Genomic DNA, 16,118 nt, shown 5'->3' on the forward strand with positions numbered 1-16,118 from the left:
GGGGGCGGAGAAGTCATGTTGGGGTTGTGGGGCTCCAGTCCCTGCCAGCAAGTCTCTCTGCGACTGCTGGTTCTCCAAAGCGGCTAACAAGAGGGAGGGTGCAGACCAGCACCTTGAATCATTAAACGGGTCATAAGAGAATCTCTGCAGGAGAGAGAAGCTAACAAGCCTTGTGAACCCCCACCTGAGCCTCTGGGCTCTCCATCAGGAGAGGGGCAGGTCCACGAGACGTGGGAGTCTTCCCAGCCTAGCCACTCATCCGTTCCGCCTTCAGATAGGGAGTTGGAAGCAGAAGATCCGGGGATGGGCTTCAAATACGGTTCCTTTTTTGGTGAGAGCTGTTAAGGAAGCTCTAAATTGGGAAGATCCTATAACTGCTCCTCCCTAAGCAGAGGAAATTTTTCAAGCAGCTCATTAAGGAGCATCAATATTTTCCCTTCCTCAATGAAGTAGGTGACATTATCTCTGACGAATGGGGTAAAACGGACAGAAAGAGTTCTCTGCAGTCTAAAATCCTTGTATCCCTTCAAGGAAGAAGAGGTTAAACACCTTGAGTCGGCTCCCTTGGTGGACGCAGCACTGATGAGTCATTGGGTATGTGACTCTTCCTCTGGAAGATACGGTCTCTTTCAAAGATCCCTTGGAGAGATGGATTGATTCCGATCTGAAGCGCATTTACTTAACAGCGAGCATCACCTGTAAACCAGTCCTGGCCTTAGCCGCAGTCTCTAAAGCCTTAGAGTCGTGGTCGGGCAGTGTGCACGAGTCCCTCAGAGGTATCGCCAGTGAGGTGGCCAAAAACTCGCCTATTTAAGAAATCAGGCTGGCGTCCGCCTTTCTGGGGGAGGCTTCTATTGATGTCATCCGCCTGGTGTCCCGGGTTATGCTGGCAGCGGTCACAGCCTGTCATGCCTTATGGCTTTATCCCTGGTTGGTGGATCTGGCTTCTAAGCAAGCTTGGACCCGAATTCCCTTTGAGGGCACATCTCTTTTTGGCAACAAACTTGACATCGCTATAACCCGGGCCATGGGTGGTAAGTCGGGGTTCCTCCCTCAGGATAGGTGCTTACAGAACCAGAGGCATTCTTTTCTGAGAACACAGAATACGATTGCTCAAGGGAGGCGCGCAGTTAAAGGCCTGGCCGGTAGTTTACAAGATCTTGGAAAAACAGGCAATCCTCTGTGAGTTTTTAAAAAAAAAAAAAAAAAAAAAAAAAAAAAAAAGGGTGGGTCCTCTGGCAACCGAGATTCCACTAAGTCTTTTTGAGATTGGGCCCACTCAGGCATGCCAGGTGGGGGCTCGTCTGCTCCACTTTTGGCATGTCTAGGCGGCCTCAATCCAGGACTTTTGGACCGTCAAAACGGTCTCCGCAGGTCACACCTGGGTCTTCAACAGCACCCCCAGGCTCAGATTTGTGCCTACAACTCTTCCATTTTCAGAAGAAAAAAAGCAGATCCTGTTAGCTTACATAAGCTCTTTATTGGAACGAGGAGCAGCCGTCCCTGTTCCAGATGGCGAATGAGGCAAGGGCATGTATTTTCCTCTGTTCATACTACAGAAAATGAACAGCACATGGAGACCAGTCATAGACCTGACACATCTCAACTGCTTCATTCAAAAAGAACAATTCAAGATGGAGTCTTTACTAACGATCCAGCAGTTGGTTCATCCAGGAGACTGGTTGGTGTCAATCAAACTGAAAGACGCAGACTTCCAACAGTTTCTTTGCTTTGCAGTAGACAATCAGCTCTTACAATTTACCTGTCTCCCCTTCGGCCTAACAATATCTCTTTGTGTTTTCTCCAAGGTTTTGTTGGCCATTGTAGCTCTGCTCCAAGTCAAAGGGGTTCTTCTTCATCACTACTTAGACGATCTCCTCCTAGCTCAAGACAAGGGTCAACTTTTGGAGCACAGGAGCCTGGTCATCTCCACTCTTCAAGAGTTCGAGTGGCTCCTGAACCTGGAGAAGAGTCACCTGGAGCCCACACAGTCTCTCTTGTGTTTTTCGGTGCCCTCTTCAACACGGTGGAGGGTACTATCTCACTGCCCGAGGAGAAGATTGTAGTAACCTGAGACAGAATCTGCGCAGCCCTTGCTTCGTCTCATCTCTCCGCTTTCCAGTGTCTGAAGGTGATTGGCACCATGGCAGCAACTATTCCCATGGTGAAGTGGGCTCAGTGGCACACACTGCCCTTCCAGAAAGGATTCCTTCAACAATGGAATTCGAACAGCAAGAGTCAGCGCATCCACCATACTACAGTTATGAAGGGGTCTCTCCCTTGGTGGCTCCAGGGGAAAAACCTTCGCAATTGCCACTCAATTGTTCCCATCACGTGGGTCGCGATAACCTCAGATGCCAGCAACCGGGGCTGGGGCGCTCATTGTCTCAGAGATAGCACAAGGCAGATGGAATCCTCCTTCTCTAGGGATTGTGTCCAACATCCTTGAACCGCGGGCTGCATTTCAGGCATTTCTTCTAGCGTTCCACCATCTAACAAAAAACTTATCAGTGATGCTCAGGTTTAACAATACAACCACGGTGGCTTACATAAGAAAGTAAGGGGGAACCCGCAGCTGGTCCCTGCTACAGGAGGTAGAGCCAATCATGAACTGGTCTCAGAGGAACATGTCCAACATCTCAGTGGTCTACATTCCTGGGATACTGAATGTACAGGCAGACTTCCTCTCTCGTGTTGAAATGAACAACGAGTGGTCTCTCCACAAAGAGGTGTTTGTTTGGCTCCTGACCCTGGGGGTGTCTCTGGAAGTAGATCTCTTTGCATCCCCATGCAATTGCAAGTTGACCAAATATTACTCGAGATTCCGAGATCCTCAGGCATATGGGATAGATGCTCTCACGAACCAGTGGAGGTTCAGCATGGCTTGCGCCTTCCCTTTGGTACCTGTGATACTCCAGTTTCTTTGCAGGCTCAGAACAGAGAAAGTGAAAGTCATAGCAGTAATTCCGTTCTGGCCCAACAGGCCATGGTTTCCTCTCTTAACACTCAGTTATCGAGACTCAGTTCCCCTGCCTCTCAGACCGGATCTACTGTCCCAAGGCACAACTCTGCACTCCTGTCCTCACCTGCACCTCAGGGTTTGGTTCTTGAGAGGGGAAGGCTTGAGGCCCTAGGTTGTCCAGAAGAGGCCATTTCGACCCTCCTTAATGCCAGAAGGAAAAGCATCAATGGGGTCTGTGAACGTATCTGGACCAGTTTCACAGGTCACATGTCATTTTGGCCTAATCCTTGTAGCGCTCTAGCAGTTCAGGATGTCCTTGGCTTTCTAAAGTCAGGTCTAGACCAGTCCCTAGTAGTAAGGTCACTTCGGGTACAAGTATCAGCCATCTTGGCATTCACAGGAGTTTCATGAGCTAATCATTCCCTTGTTCGCCAGTTCTTCAAAGGTGCTATCAGGCTTAGACTTCAGAGAAAGCCAATGTTTCCCAAGTGGGATCTTCCTCTTGTCCTGGATTTCCTTTCTATGCTCGGATCAGATCCTGACAAGTCTTTATCAGGGAGGGATCTTGCACTCAAAACCGCCTTGATGGTGGCAGTTACTTCAGCTAAAAGAGTGTCTGCAATCAGAAACCTAGGTTAAAAGGAGCCTTTTCTAACTTTTTACCAGACAGAGCAGTATTAAATCCTATGCTGGGGTCAAGCCTTAAAGTAACTTTAGTTTTTTTACGAAAATCAAGAAATGGTGCTTCCCACCTTTAGGTCAACAGAAAGTCAAGATGTCCATCCCCTTGATGTGGGGCACACTCTGAGACAATACCTGGAAATCACGGCATCCTTTAGACAAACGGATTTTCTTTTCATCCTCCTGTACGGGAAAAATAAAGGAATGCGGGCTTCGGTTAGATCTATTGCTGCTTGGATCGTACAGACCATTCAAAGAGCTTATGTAGCAGAGGGCTTGGCTCCGACCAGAGGCAGTGACTGCACACTCAACTCGGAGTATCGCGACCTCTTGAGCTTCTTGACATGTCGCTCCTGAAGTAATCTGTAGAGCGGCTTCCTGGTCGTCTATCAACACATTTGTGTCTCACTACTGTGTTGAACCAGCTGCTTTGTCATCTGTTAATTTTGGTTTGCAAGTACTGTCGGTTGACAGTGTTAAATTTTGTTTTCTTTGCTCAGCATTTGCCCTCCTGGGTGTGTTTGGCGAGTTATTTCCCACACGTATGCTGCCATGGAGCCTGTCAGGAAAACGGAAAATTTCCTATCAAATACTTACCGTAATTTTCCTTTCCTGATAGGCTCCATGGCAGCAGGAGTCCCTCCAAATGCATGGAGTAGGCTAGTTACGGAACATGGCTGGTAGTCCAGAGCAAAGATTTATGGGAGAGGTGTCCTATAGGGTAGTTATGGAGGCGGGGCTAACCCACACGTTTACTGCCATGGAGCCTATCAGGAAAGGAAAATTATGATAAGTATTTGATAGGAAATTTTCCGTTGTTTACTTTTAGGATAACCAAGCCTTTTTGATTTGGGATTCAGATGTGGTTTAAAAGGGGTTGCTAAGTGAATGAAGTATTTTTTCATACATTAGATCAGTAGAATATATTTGCATTCCAGTAAAGTATGAGTACAAAATAGATGTGTGACAAATTTTGTTCAATTTCCTTAGGGAGAAGCTAATTCGCCTACAGCATGAAAATAAGATGTTAAAAATTAATCAAGAAGGATCAGACAATGAAAAAATTGCTTTGTTACAAAGCTTGCTTGATGATGCAAACATGCGGAAAAATGAGCTGGAGACAGAAAACAGGTACCAGATGCCAGATTGTGCTTTTAGTGTTCTGTCTCTCGGAGCATATCGTTTTACTTTTTTTATTTTTTTATTTCTTTTAAATAGCTGAATATCTTTGATTTGTCATGTATGAACTTTCTTTTTTTTTTTTCTTAGGCTGGTAAATCAGAGGCTTTTGGAAGTACAGTCACAAGTAGAAGAGCTTCAAAAATCACTACAAGAACAAGGGGCAAAAGCAGAAGATGTAAGTGAAATTTCCACCAAGCTACGTTGCAGATTTGTTACATGTATATTGGTATATATTACAAAATACCGTATGCCTGATCATCTTTTATTTTTTTTTTAATTTTTGTTTTACATTACTGGTTTTCAAAAGGAAATGAACAAAACATAAGACTAAAACAAATCATTAAAATGGCCATACTTTAAAGCAGTGAATGTGACATTCATCAAACATTTAGTGAAGGTGACTCTTCCAGGTGTATGTGTTTTTAAAATACAGTGCTTGATTCACCACCAGTGAATGTTCGTTGAATGTCACATTAAATATGCCACACGTTTGTCATTTACAGTAGGAGAGAGAAAAAAATATAAGAATATGTTGTGACTGCTCACAGCCTCCTGTTTTTTTTGGCCCATTGTAAAAGTACCGAATGAATCTGTAATGCCTGGATTTATCCTGGGAAAGTATGGATAATCCATCAAAGATCTCTTGGATACGTTAAGGTGGTTAATCCATTACTGATCCCTGGTTACATTTAAATAGCCTAACTTGAACCTAAAAGCCCTTGTCTATCCCTGGATTACAACATTAGGCCTCATGCACACTGGTTTATTATAAAGTACTGTTTGTCCTGACAGGAGAAAATCGGTGTTAAAACCTCACGAAGCTGCTTTTTTTTCAAACCAGTTTAGCAGCGTTTGGGTGTTTATTTCATTGTCCATTATTATGGCTATTGAAAATAATAAACGCTGCTAGCGTTTTAGACGTGTTTTGCAGTGCAAGCGTTTTTTCTGCCAAAACTCTTCTGCTTCAGAACGCCCTGGCAGTGTTTTGTTTTTTTTTCTGCCTCTAAACTCTCTTGCCACTGAACGCTGCTAAAAGCAATTCCGTGCATGGACACATAGGCTAACATGGATGGGAGTTTAGAGGCAGAAAAATGCCACCCACACACCCATAAGAGCAGCTGTAAAAACATCTAGTATGCATGAGGCCTTAAAAGAAAAAAGCTTACCCCACACACTACTGTAGAAATAGCTTTAACAGCAACCCCCAGAGATAAGTAATATGAAGTAGAATCTTTTTACAATGGACCCACTATGCGCTAGGTCTAAATATAACTGTATTTTTTGTCCTTCTACTCCATGACAATACCACAGTATGGTTATAACCGCAAATCTGTTAGGAGGAACGAAAATGTGTGATGTCAAATACGTCTGTCTCGCTGTACAACCTTCGTTGTATCTGTTGTGCAAATGTTCAAAAGTAATAACGCGTACACTGTTCTCAGCTGCATAAGTGGCTTAGAGAGGTGGGGGTGGGGACTGCTTGTGGTGATCGGGGGGAGGGGGGGGGGAGGGCATGACAGCAGCAGCTTGAATGGAACACAGGCACAGTCCAGTGTAAAATGCTGAGACAAAAATACACTGATGAGCTGGGCAGGGGGTATGTTCTGTGTATGTTCAATGAATTTCCCAGTAAAGGTCTGTGCAGAGGGGGGAGGTGTCAGCAGGAGGCAAAGAAACAGCAGTACACTGACCTTCCCAGTGATTAGCTGTTCAGGGAGCTTGTCCACAGAAGTCTGACGATTGGATTACAGGTAGGAAGTTTTCACAAGAAGACTGCAAAGAAGAAAACTGATTATGCTGGGATGGATGTGCTGCCATGCCCTGGTGTCGTCAGTTTAACCTCCTGGAAGGTTCACACTTCCTGACCAGGCCATTTTTTGCGTTACGGCACTGTGTTGATTTCACTGACAATTGCGCGGTCTTGCGACACTGTACCCAAATAAAATTGATGTCCCTTTTTCCCCACAAATAGAGCTTTCTTTTGGTGGTGTTTGATCACCTATGCGGTTTTTATTTTTTGCGCTATAAACAAAAAACCCGACAATTTTGGAGAAAAAAAAAGATTTTTTACTTTCTGCTATAAAACACATCCAATAAAAAAATCTGTTTAGTCCAATATGTGCTCTGTTGGAAGTTTTTGGTAAAAAAAAAATCTCTAAGTGTATATTGATTGGTTTACGCAAAATTTATAGCGTCTACCAACTATGGCATATATTTATGGAATTTTTTTTTTTTTTTACTTTTAATGACGGTGAAGTGCGACATTGCGGCGGACAAATCTGACACTAAGTGACACTTTTTGGGGACCAGTGACACCAATACAGTGATCAGTGCTAAAAAAAGCACTGTCACTGTACTAATGACACTGGCAGGGAAGGGGTTAACGGGGTAATCAAAGGGTTAAATGTGTTCCTTGGGAGTGCTTTCCTACTGTGTTGGGGATGGTTTAACTGTAGGAAGACAGAGATCTGTGTTCTTGCTTTGCAGAAACACAAGATCTATGTCTTCCTTACTAGCAGAACGGCTATCTGCCTTGTTTACATGGGAAGACCGCTGTTCTGCCCCTCTCGGAACAATCACCGGGTTCCCAGCGGAACCGCAGATTGGCTCCCGCTGTGATTGGGCAGGTCGCCGGCAGCACACCCCAGACCAGGAAAAAAAAATTTGCGTACAGGTACGTGATTTTGCACTTAAGGGCCGCCCTGCCACAGTATATGTACATTGGGCGGTCCTTAAGCGGTTAAAGTAGGAATGCAGTGGGAATGGCAGGATCATCGGGTATATCACACAAAAGAAACAATGCAAAGAAAACAGGATATTTTTTTAATACAAGTATATGGTAACACAGACACATAACAGAAAACAAAATGTTAGGGTAAAATACAATTTAAACAAGATGAACCTGCTTTCAGCATAGTCTCCACCAGCCCATAATCTATAAAGAATAAAGCTAGCACACAGCAGCAAGCCCTTGTGTTTATTGCAAAGCGAACACACAGCTTCAGATAGTTATGCTGATGTTTCTGTCTACAAAGAGAGCTTAGTTTCGTAGGCTATATGTTTTATTTATTTATTTATATATATAAAGTTGTGCTCGTAAGTTTACAAACCCTGGCATAATTTATGATTTCTTTGCCATTTTTCAGAGAATATGAATGAAGCCATTTATTATCAATCAACTGTGTTTACTCTTTTTAAATCATAATCACAACAGAAACTACCCAAATGACCCTGATCAAAAGTTTACATACCCCAGTTCTTAATATCATGTATTGCCCCCTTTAACATCAATGACAGCTTGAAGTCTTTTGTGGCATTTGTGGATGAGGCGCTTTATCTTCTCAGATGGTAAAGCTGCCCATTCCTCTTGGCAAAAAGCCTCCAGTTCCTGCAAATTCTTGGGCTGTCTTGCATGAACTGCACGTTTGAGATCTCCCCAGAGTGACTCGATGATATTGAGGTCAGGAGATTGAGATGGCCACTCCAGAACCATCACTTTATTCTGCTGTAGCCAATGACAGGTCGACTTGGCCTTGTGTTTTGGATCATTATCATGTTGGAATGTCCAAGTACGTCCCATGCGCAGCTTCCTGGCTGATGAATGCAAATGTTCCTCCAATATTTTTTGATAACGTACTGCATTCACCTTGCCATCAATTTTGATCACATTTCCTGTGCCTTTGTAGCTCACACATCCCCAAAACATCAGCGATCCACCTCCATGTTTCACAGTAGGAATGGTGAACCTTTCATCATAGGCCTTGTTGACTCCTCTCCAAATGAAGCCTTTATGGTTGTGGCCAAAAAGCTGAATTTTGGTCTCATCACTCCAAATGACTTTGTGGCAGAAGGTTGGAGGCTTGTCTCTGTGCTGTTTGGCATATTATAAGCGGGATACTTTGTGGCATTTGCGTAGTAATGGCTTTCTTCTGGCGACTCGACCATGCAGCCCATCTTTCTTCAAGTGCCTCCTTATGTGCACCTTGAAACAGCCACACCACATGTTTTCAGAGAGTCCTGTATTTCACCTTAAGTTATTTGTGGGTTTTTCTTTGCATCCCGAACAATTTTAATGGCAGTTGTGGCTGAAATTTTAGTTGGTCTACCTGACCGTGGTTTCGTTTCAGCAGAACCCCTCATTTTCCACTTCTTGATTAGTTTGAACACCGCTGATTGGCATTCTCAATTCCTTGGATATCTTTTTATATCCCTTTTCTGTTTTATACCTTTTCCCGCAGATCCTTTGACAATTCTTTAACTTTCCCCATGACTCAGAATCCAGAAACATCAGTGCAGCACTGGATGAAAGATGCAAGGGTCTGTCAGGAGTCCAGAAACTTATTGACCTTTTATACACGCACACTAATTACAAGCAAGCAGATCACAGGTGTGGATGGTTACCTTTTTAATAGTCATTCACAAACCCCTTTGTGTCAACTTGTGTGCATGTTATCAGGCCAAAATCACCATAGTCATTTGGGTAGTTTCTGTTGCCATTTATGATTTAAAAACACTAAACACAGTTGATTGTTAATAAATGGCTTCAGCCAAACACTAACCACGAGTGAAAGAAGTGTTTTTGTGTTTATCATTCATATTCTCTGAAAAATGGCCTAGAAATCATAACTTCTGAACTTCTGCTATATATATATATATATATATATATATATATATATATATATATATATATATATATATATATATATATATATATATAGCCTCTTTATAGGCAGAAACGCCTAATCATGACTGTTTGGAGCTGTTTCTTCACTTTGTAATAAACCTTTGCAAGGACCTGCTGCTGCGTGCCGGCTCTTCTCTATTTTGCTGTTATTCGAAAAATGCTAGCCTAGTGCTGTATAGGGTAGTATCCCTCTGTCAATGAAAAAACTTAGTGTGTAACCCTGTTGGGACTTTGAAGGTAGTTGGAGAGACAGAATAGATATGGAATATAGTAAAATCAGCGAACCTTATTCACATACAAGTAAAACCATGATCCAAGAGTAGCAATTGCATAGCGTACATATTAAAAACAAAATGACATGACATGGAGTATATGACCTAGCTGTGGATTGTCACATGAATGATTCCAACATGTTTCAGAATAAACAAAATTCCTTCTTCAGGGTGGGACAGAGCAGGGTGCAATACTCCAGAAGTGGAATGATACAAACATAAGTACATGTAATATTCAACATTTATATACAAAGTATATGTCACAGATGCAAGGAAATGAGTCATGGCATATTTGTAAAATACTCAATGTACAGCTGTATCTACTGGCATGGCAGATATCCCTAGGACGTGCCCCACCACTTGGTAGCAGCCGGTGAGCAAAAGGGACAGGAAGGAAATGGGAATAGGAAGGAGAGGGAAAAAATATATGCCTGGGTAATCGTATTGCCGGAGCCTGCGAGGACCGCCAGAATAAAAGGGAAACACAGCCAACCCGGCCAGGCGTCTAAAGATAAAATAAATAAATATATAAGGGCTAACACCATTTGGGGAAATTCCTGGGGTTAATTCCACTTTAAAGCCTAACTCCAGCTAACAGTTTATTCTGTTGAAAAATAATCGATTACCTGGTCAGACCACCAGGTGAAAATAAAGGATGGAAAGCCTAAAAAACAAAACACTAATGCAACCACCACATCTGAGAATTGGTAAACTTATTACGTTCTTGTTTTGGGGTTTAGATGTACTTCAAAGAAAGTTTAGATAAAGTGCATTTTGTTTGAGTTGTGGCTATTTCCCATGAATACCATATTAGTGTTCATTATACAGTACATATGGTACATTTATTACTGTATATGTTATACAGCACAAGAGCTGCTTGTAGAGCTCTACCTGGCACCATAGTATTCTTTATTGCTTGTTTAATGATTGGAAAAGGAAAGGGTTTGCAAAACTTTTCTTACAAGTATGGGAGTATTGGAAGTTATTTTTCATGCACAGTGATCCATCTGTATGGAATTAGAGTGAAATATAATTTGTTAAATCTTTTTCTTAATGCTTCTGTTAATTGGATTGTTTTTCACACAAGGCAATAGTAAGTATTTATTTTTGTAATACACTACTGGTTAAAGCTGAACTCAAGGTATATTAAAGAGTTAATACAGCACATGGTGATGTTAATAAACCCATAAATGTATTTTTAAATGCGTGCTGTGTAAGTTTCTGATTTTGGCCTGGTATCAGCTGCTTGCAATCCGTTGCGCAGCAGAACTCACACTGGGAGAGGGAGAAGCAGCACAGGGAGCCAATCAGTTGTGCTGCAGTGCTCATAAGCTAGCAAGAAACCTGATAATAGGAGAAGACAGCAGAGCGATGAGTTAATCAATCTGCTGCTTTTCTTTTTGTTGTCCAGTCTTAGGCTGGGGAGAAGTGTTTTTAGGGGTTTTTTAAATTTTTTTTTTTTAACTACAGCAGGGAAAAAATCACATTGCTTGCCCTGCCAGAATGAACGTTGCTGTGTGTGGCAGAGCTTCATTACTCTTAGAACTTAATGGATAGAAATAAAAATCATTTTACAGGTAAAGCTGCGCTCTCGTTTGTTTTTCATACTTGTATTCTTGTGTGTGTGTGTATGTATGTATGTATATATATATATGTATATGTGTGTGTGTGTATATATATATATATATATATATATATATATATATATATATATATATATATATATATATATATATATATATATATATATATATATATATATTCATTTGAGTTCAGCTTTAAATATGTTTGTATTCCACGTAAATGTAGTGTAGTTCATGAATCATAGTGGAATTTATAGAAGTAAATTATGAATATATCATTGCTTTATGTTTACACTAGGGATTGGTGCACTAATACAGAGTACGCATATGAAAATCGCACAAGATTGTCATTACCTATATAACGGCAATCAATTTGACTCCATATACAGTTATGCAGTGATTGTTATGTTGAGAGTAGTTATGATTATTCATACAAAAAACATATTTTACAATAATTAAATAGTGAATAGTAATTTCAAAGCTGTCTTTATTACAACCCCAGTTCCAAAAAAGTTGGGACGCTGTGTAAAATCTACATAAAAACAAAATGCAATGATTTGCAAATCTCAACTCCTATTTTAATCACAATAGAAAATATATCAAATGTTTAACCGCTTCAGCCCCGGAAGATTTTATTCCCTTCCTGACCAGAGCACTTTTTGCTATTCGGCACTGCGTCACTTTAACTGACAATTGCGCGGTCGTGCGACGTTGCACCCAAACAAAATTGACGTCCTTTTTTTCCCACAAATAGAGATTTCTTTTGGTGGTATTTGATCACCTCTGCGGTTTTTAGTTTTTGCGCTATAAACAAAGAAAGGGTGACAATTTTGAAATAAAACGCAATATTTTTTACTTTTTGCTATAATATCCCCCAAAAATATATAAAACCCTATTTTTTTCCTCAGTTTAGGCCGATATGTATTCTTCTACATATTTTTGGTAAAAAAAAAAAAACGCAATAACATATATTGATTGGTTTGCGCAAAAGTTACAGTGTCTACAAAATAGGGGATAGTTTTATGGCATTTTTATTATAAATTTTTTTTGTTACTAGTAATGGCGGCGATCTGCGATTTTTTTTTTTTTTTTTTTATCATGACTGCGGCATTATGGCAGACACATCAGACAATTTTGACACATTTTTGAGACCATTGGCATTTATACAGCGATCAATGCTATAAAAATACATTGATTGCTGTAAAAATGTCACTGGCAGGGAAGGGGTTAACACTAGGGGGCGATCAAGGAGTTAATTGTGTTCCCTAGTGTGTGTTCTGACTGTGTAGGGGAGATGACAGATCGCTGTTCATACTCTGTATGAACAGACGATCTGTTTCTTCTCCCCTCAAAGAACCAGAAACTGTGTTTACACACACAGATCCTGGTTCTCGGTGTGCCCTGAGCGATCGCGGGTGATCGTGCCCGCTGGGCACTCGCATCGGCTCCGTGGGCAAGCAGGGGGCCACAGGGCAAAGCGACGTTACACAACGTCGTTTCACCCAGTCGTGCCTTTCTGCTGCAGTACAACTGCGGCGGCTGGTCAGCAAGTGGTTAAACTGAGAAAATGTACCATTTTAAGAAAAAAATGTCTAAGTTGGGACAGGACAACAAAAACTGGGAAAGTACAACCACAATTCCAAAAAAGTTGGTACAGGGCCATGTTTACCATGGTGTAGCATCCCCTCTTCTTTTAACAACACTCTGTAAATATCTGGGAACTTAGGAGAGCAGTTACTGGATGATGCCTGTAGCTGCAGGCTTCATCCAGATATCTCCACTCAAGGTCCACAATGTCCTATGACGTCATGTGGTCGGGAAATGGTTAAGTACTGCTTGCAATATAAACTCTGATACTCCTATGTGATGGTTTGGTTTTGTACGCAGCACTGGAGAAAACCTGGAGCAGAGTTTTCTTTAGGAAAGTTATTTCGGCCCTCCTGTTCTATTATTTTCATCCCTGAAAATCTGTAAACCTAGCTTTATGTTAACATTTGAGTATATAGATGTGCTTTAATACAGTGCTCAAAATTTAAGTCCTGAGCCACTAGCTAGGCCTTAGGAGTTAAGTTGGCCATACACCATACAATTTTCTTATTCAATTTTCTTTAGATTTACCTTCAACTATGTAGTGCAAGGGCCTGCCTGATTGCATACACATTGAAAAGGTTTAGGTTTCACCTCATATTATATGGTTTTGGTAAATCTAAAGGAAAGTTGAACAGGAAAATTGAATAGTGTATGGCCAGCCTTACTCGCCACCAGTTGCCCCACCCAACCCCTACCCTGCCCCTCGCCTAAGTCCGCCCCTAAACACGCTTCGTAAATTATCTCATGAAATGACACTGTTTAATGTTTTATGCAGAATTAAAGAGGAACTGCAGTCTCTTTACATAATTTTGTAATAAAAACATCTTTGCCATTCTGAAGCTTCCCTCCAACCACTTTGCATATTATTTTACATATACTGCGATTCTGTACTTGCCAAATATACTGCAGAAATCTCCCTCCACTGACTCTGCCTGCAATCATTTTAACTGTGGGCAGCTGAAGCTGCTGCCTGTTCACTTCCTGGATTTACACAGACGCACACCTCCTTAGCAGCTCTCATTGGCCCTCATGTGACTTATCCTCCCTCCCTTCCTGGCAAACTCTGAGTGAGAGAGAGCGAGCTGTGCTTGATGTCATAAGCCTAGGCGTTTTACCAGACAAACGGGAAGTAGGCTGTATAAGGTATTTACTGGCAGAAAAAAAGTTTTACTATCCAAAGTTAAAACAACAAGGGCAGAAGATTTAATAGATGGAAAGTTGAAATAATGACTGAAGTTCCGCTTTAAGTTCCAAAAATATTAACAACTTCTTTAACAATACTAACATAAAGTATATCGGTGCAGCCCCATCAGTGCGACCTCCACAGGGGCCACCAGTGCAGCTTATCGGTTCTTCCTTATCCGTGCAGTTTAAGAGTGGCCATCAGTACAGCATGTCAGTGCTGCCTTATCAGTGCAGCCTGATCAGTGGCCATTAGTGCAGCCTGATCGGTGTACATGAATAGCCGGCCGCTTTCAAACGAAGTCCCACCTCCTGGACCGGCTACTCTAATAGACAGCACACTGGTGCAATGCCGGTCCAGGAGGCGGAACTTTTATAGCGGCCAGCTATTCATGTACAAGCCGTGTCTCAGTGGGAGTTCCCTGCTCTGTGTGATCCAGTGATCCAGCCGCCAGATGCTCCTGACAGTTTCCTGGCTGATCGCTTCTGGCAGAAGTGGTGCAGCCTTCCTTCTTTTTTTTTTTTTTTTTTTTTTTACAGGACATCAGAGCAGCCCGGCCTCCCTCCGGGCCACTCTGATGTCCGCACCGCTTCTACCAGAAGTGATCAACCAGGAAACTGTCAGCCCAGTCTGTCCCTGCTCCACACTCGCCCTCCACTAATTTCTACTCGCCAAATGCGAGCAGACAAGTGCAAATTTGAGGGCTGCTTTAATAGATTCCCTGCCATTTGGATAGTAAATTTGTGTATGATATCTTTTATAAAGGCAGGAAATCAAGGTGATCAAAGAGTCTGACAAGTCTTCCTTACCTAGGTGCCTGTAGTCTTCATCTTTCATGTTTTGCAAACTTTGGTAAAATTCCATAATTGCATCACTAAACTCTGATATTTATGTGCAGGATATGTGAGTAACCTGATTTGTGTTTGTGTCTCACCCCCAACCTCTTCATTTAGTCACTACTTTTGAAGAAGAAGCTTGAAGAACATCTGTAAGTATTAATATATTAGATTTGCCATTTAAGAGTTGAGTGACATTCATAATTTTATGCACCAGCTGCACAGCACTTTAATTTAATACTTTAATTAGATGAATTTCATAATTTAATGGCTTACATAATGGGTATATATGAACTTTAATAAACACACGTTTTACTGATCTGTTTTATTAACATAATGATTTCCATGCTACATTGCATATTCAGTGCCGCCTCAGTGACCTCTTAGTCTTGCATGCATGGTTCATATCATGAAAATTCAGTGCATGTTCAGTTAGAATAAATTCTCATTATATAGGACCAGTAGTCTGCAAAGTAATGCATTTTCAAAATTGTTCTAAATGTTGAATGGGAATAGTTACAAAATGCTACCGATTTAGGGAGTAGATGTAATACTTTTATATTCCATTAATTTGAAATGTATAAAGGTATAGGTGTTTGTCTGTAGACCTGACTTCTGCTTGTCTAGGGCCAATACCAAAAGCCAGTGGTTATTTGGTAGAATTTAAGAGTAGAGCAACATTTGTAAGTTTATGTGCCTGGTGCGTAGAACTTTATTTTTATTATTCTTCAAGAATCAAAAAGAGAACCTACAACAACATAAAATATCGTATAACATCTCAAAATACAAAAAACAAAACCGTTATTATTTTATCTTCCCTATTCCCACCCACCCTCCTACACACCACTCAATTATTAGTTATGCATATATTTCTGTTAGTTTCTCCCTTACCCTTTTGGCCATGTGACTATCTCCCTAGACAGGTAACATGTTAATGAGAAAAGCATCCAAGACCACGTAAGGGATGGGAAGCAAGAACGAGGGAGTGGCAAAGAACGAGAGAGAGTCTCTCACCAATCTCTTGTAGGGGGGTACCCCATCTTGTCCAACCAGGGCCTCCACATTCTTTCAAACTTATTATAATTACCCTGCCTAATGCATATTGCCCTCTCGCTCCAAACCATTGAATTAATGGTCTCAACCCA

At 41.5% G+C, this 16,118-nt stretch overlaps 1 protein-coding gene across 2 annotated transcripts in view; it reads left to right on the forward strand.

The window, feature by feature from the left end:
- Nucleotides 1-16,118, forward strand: part of HOOK3 (hook microtubule tethering protein 3) — a 133,440-nt gene that overhangs the window by 93,065 nt on the left and 24,257 nt on the right. For both annotated transcript variants that reach the window (XM_073592077.1, XM_073592085.1), the window contains exons 15-17: nt 4,634-4,774; nt 4,913-5,000; nt 15,091-15,125. In XM_073592077.1, the coding sequence (XP_073448178.1) occupies nt 4,634-4,774; nt 4,913-5,000; nt 15,091-15,125 (264 nt within the window). The remainder of the gene's footprint in view (nt 1-4,633; nt 4,775-4,912; nt 5,001-15,090; nt 15,126-16,118) is intronic.

The sequence above is a fragment of the Aquarana catesbeiana genome, linkage group LG01, assembly GCF_042186555.1.
Source record: "Aquarana catesbeiana isolate 2022-GZ linkage group LG01, ASM4218655v1, whole genome shotgun sequence".
Lineage (NCBI taxonomy): Eukaryota > Metazoa > Chordata > Amphibia > Anura > Ranidae > Aquarana > Aquarana catesbeiana.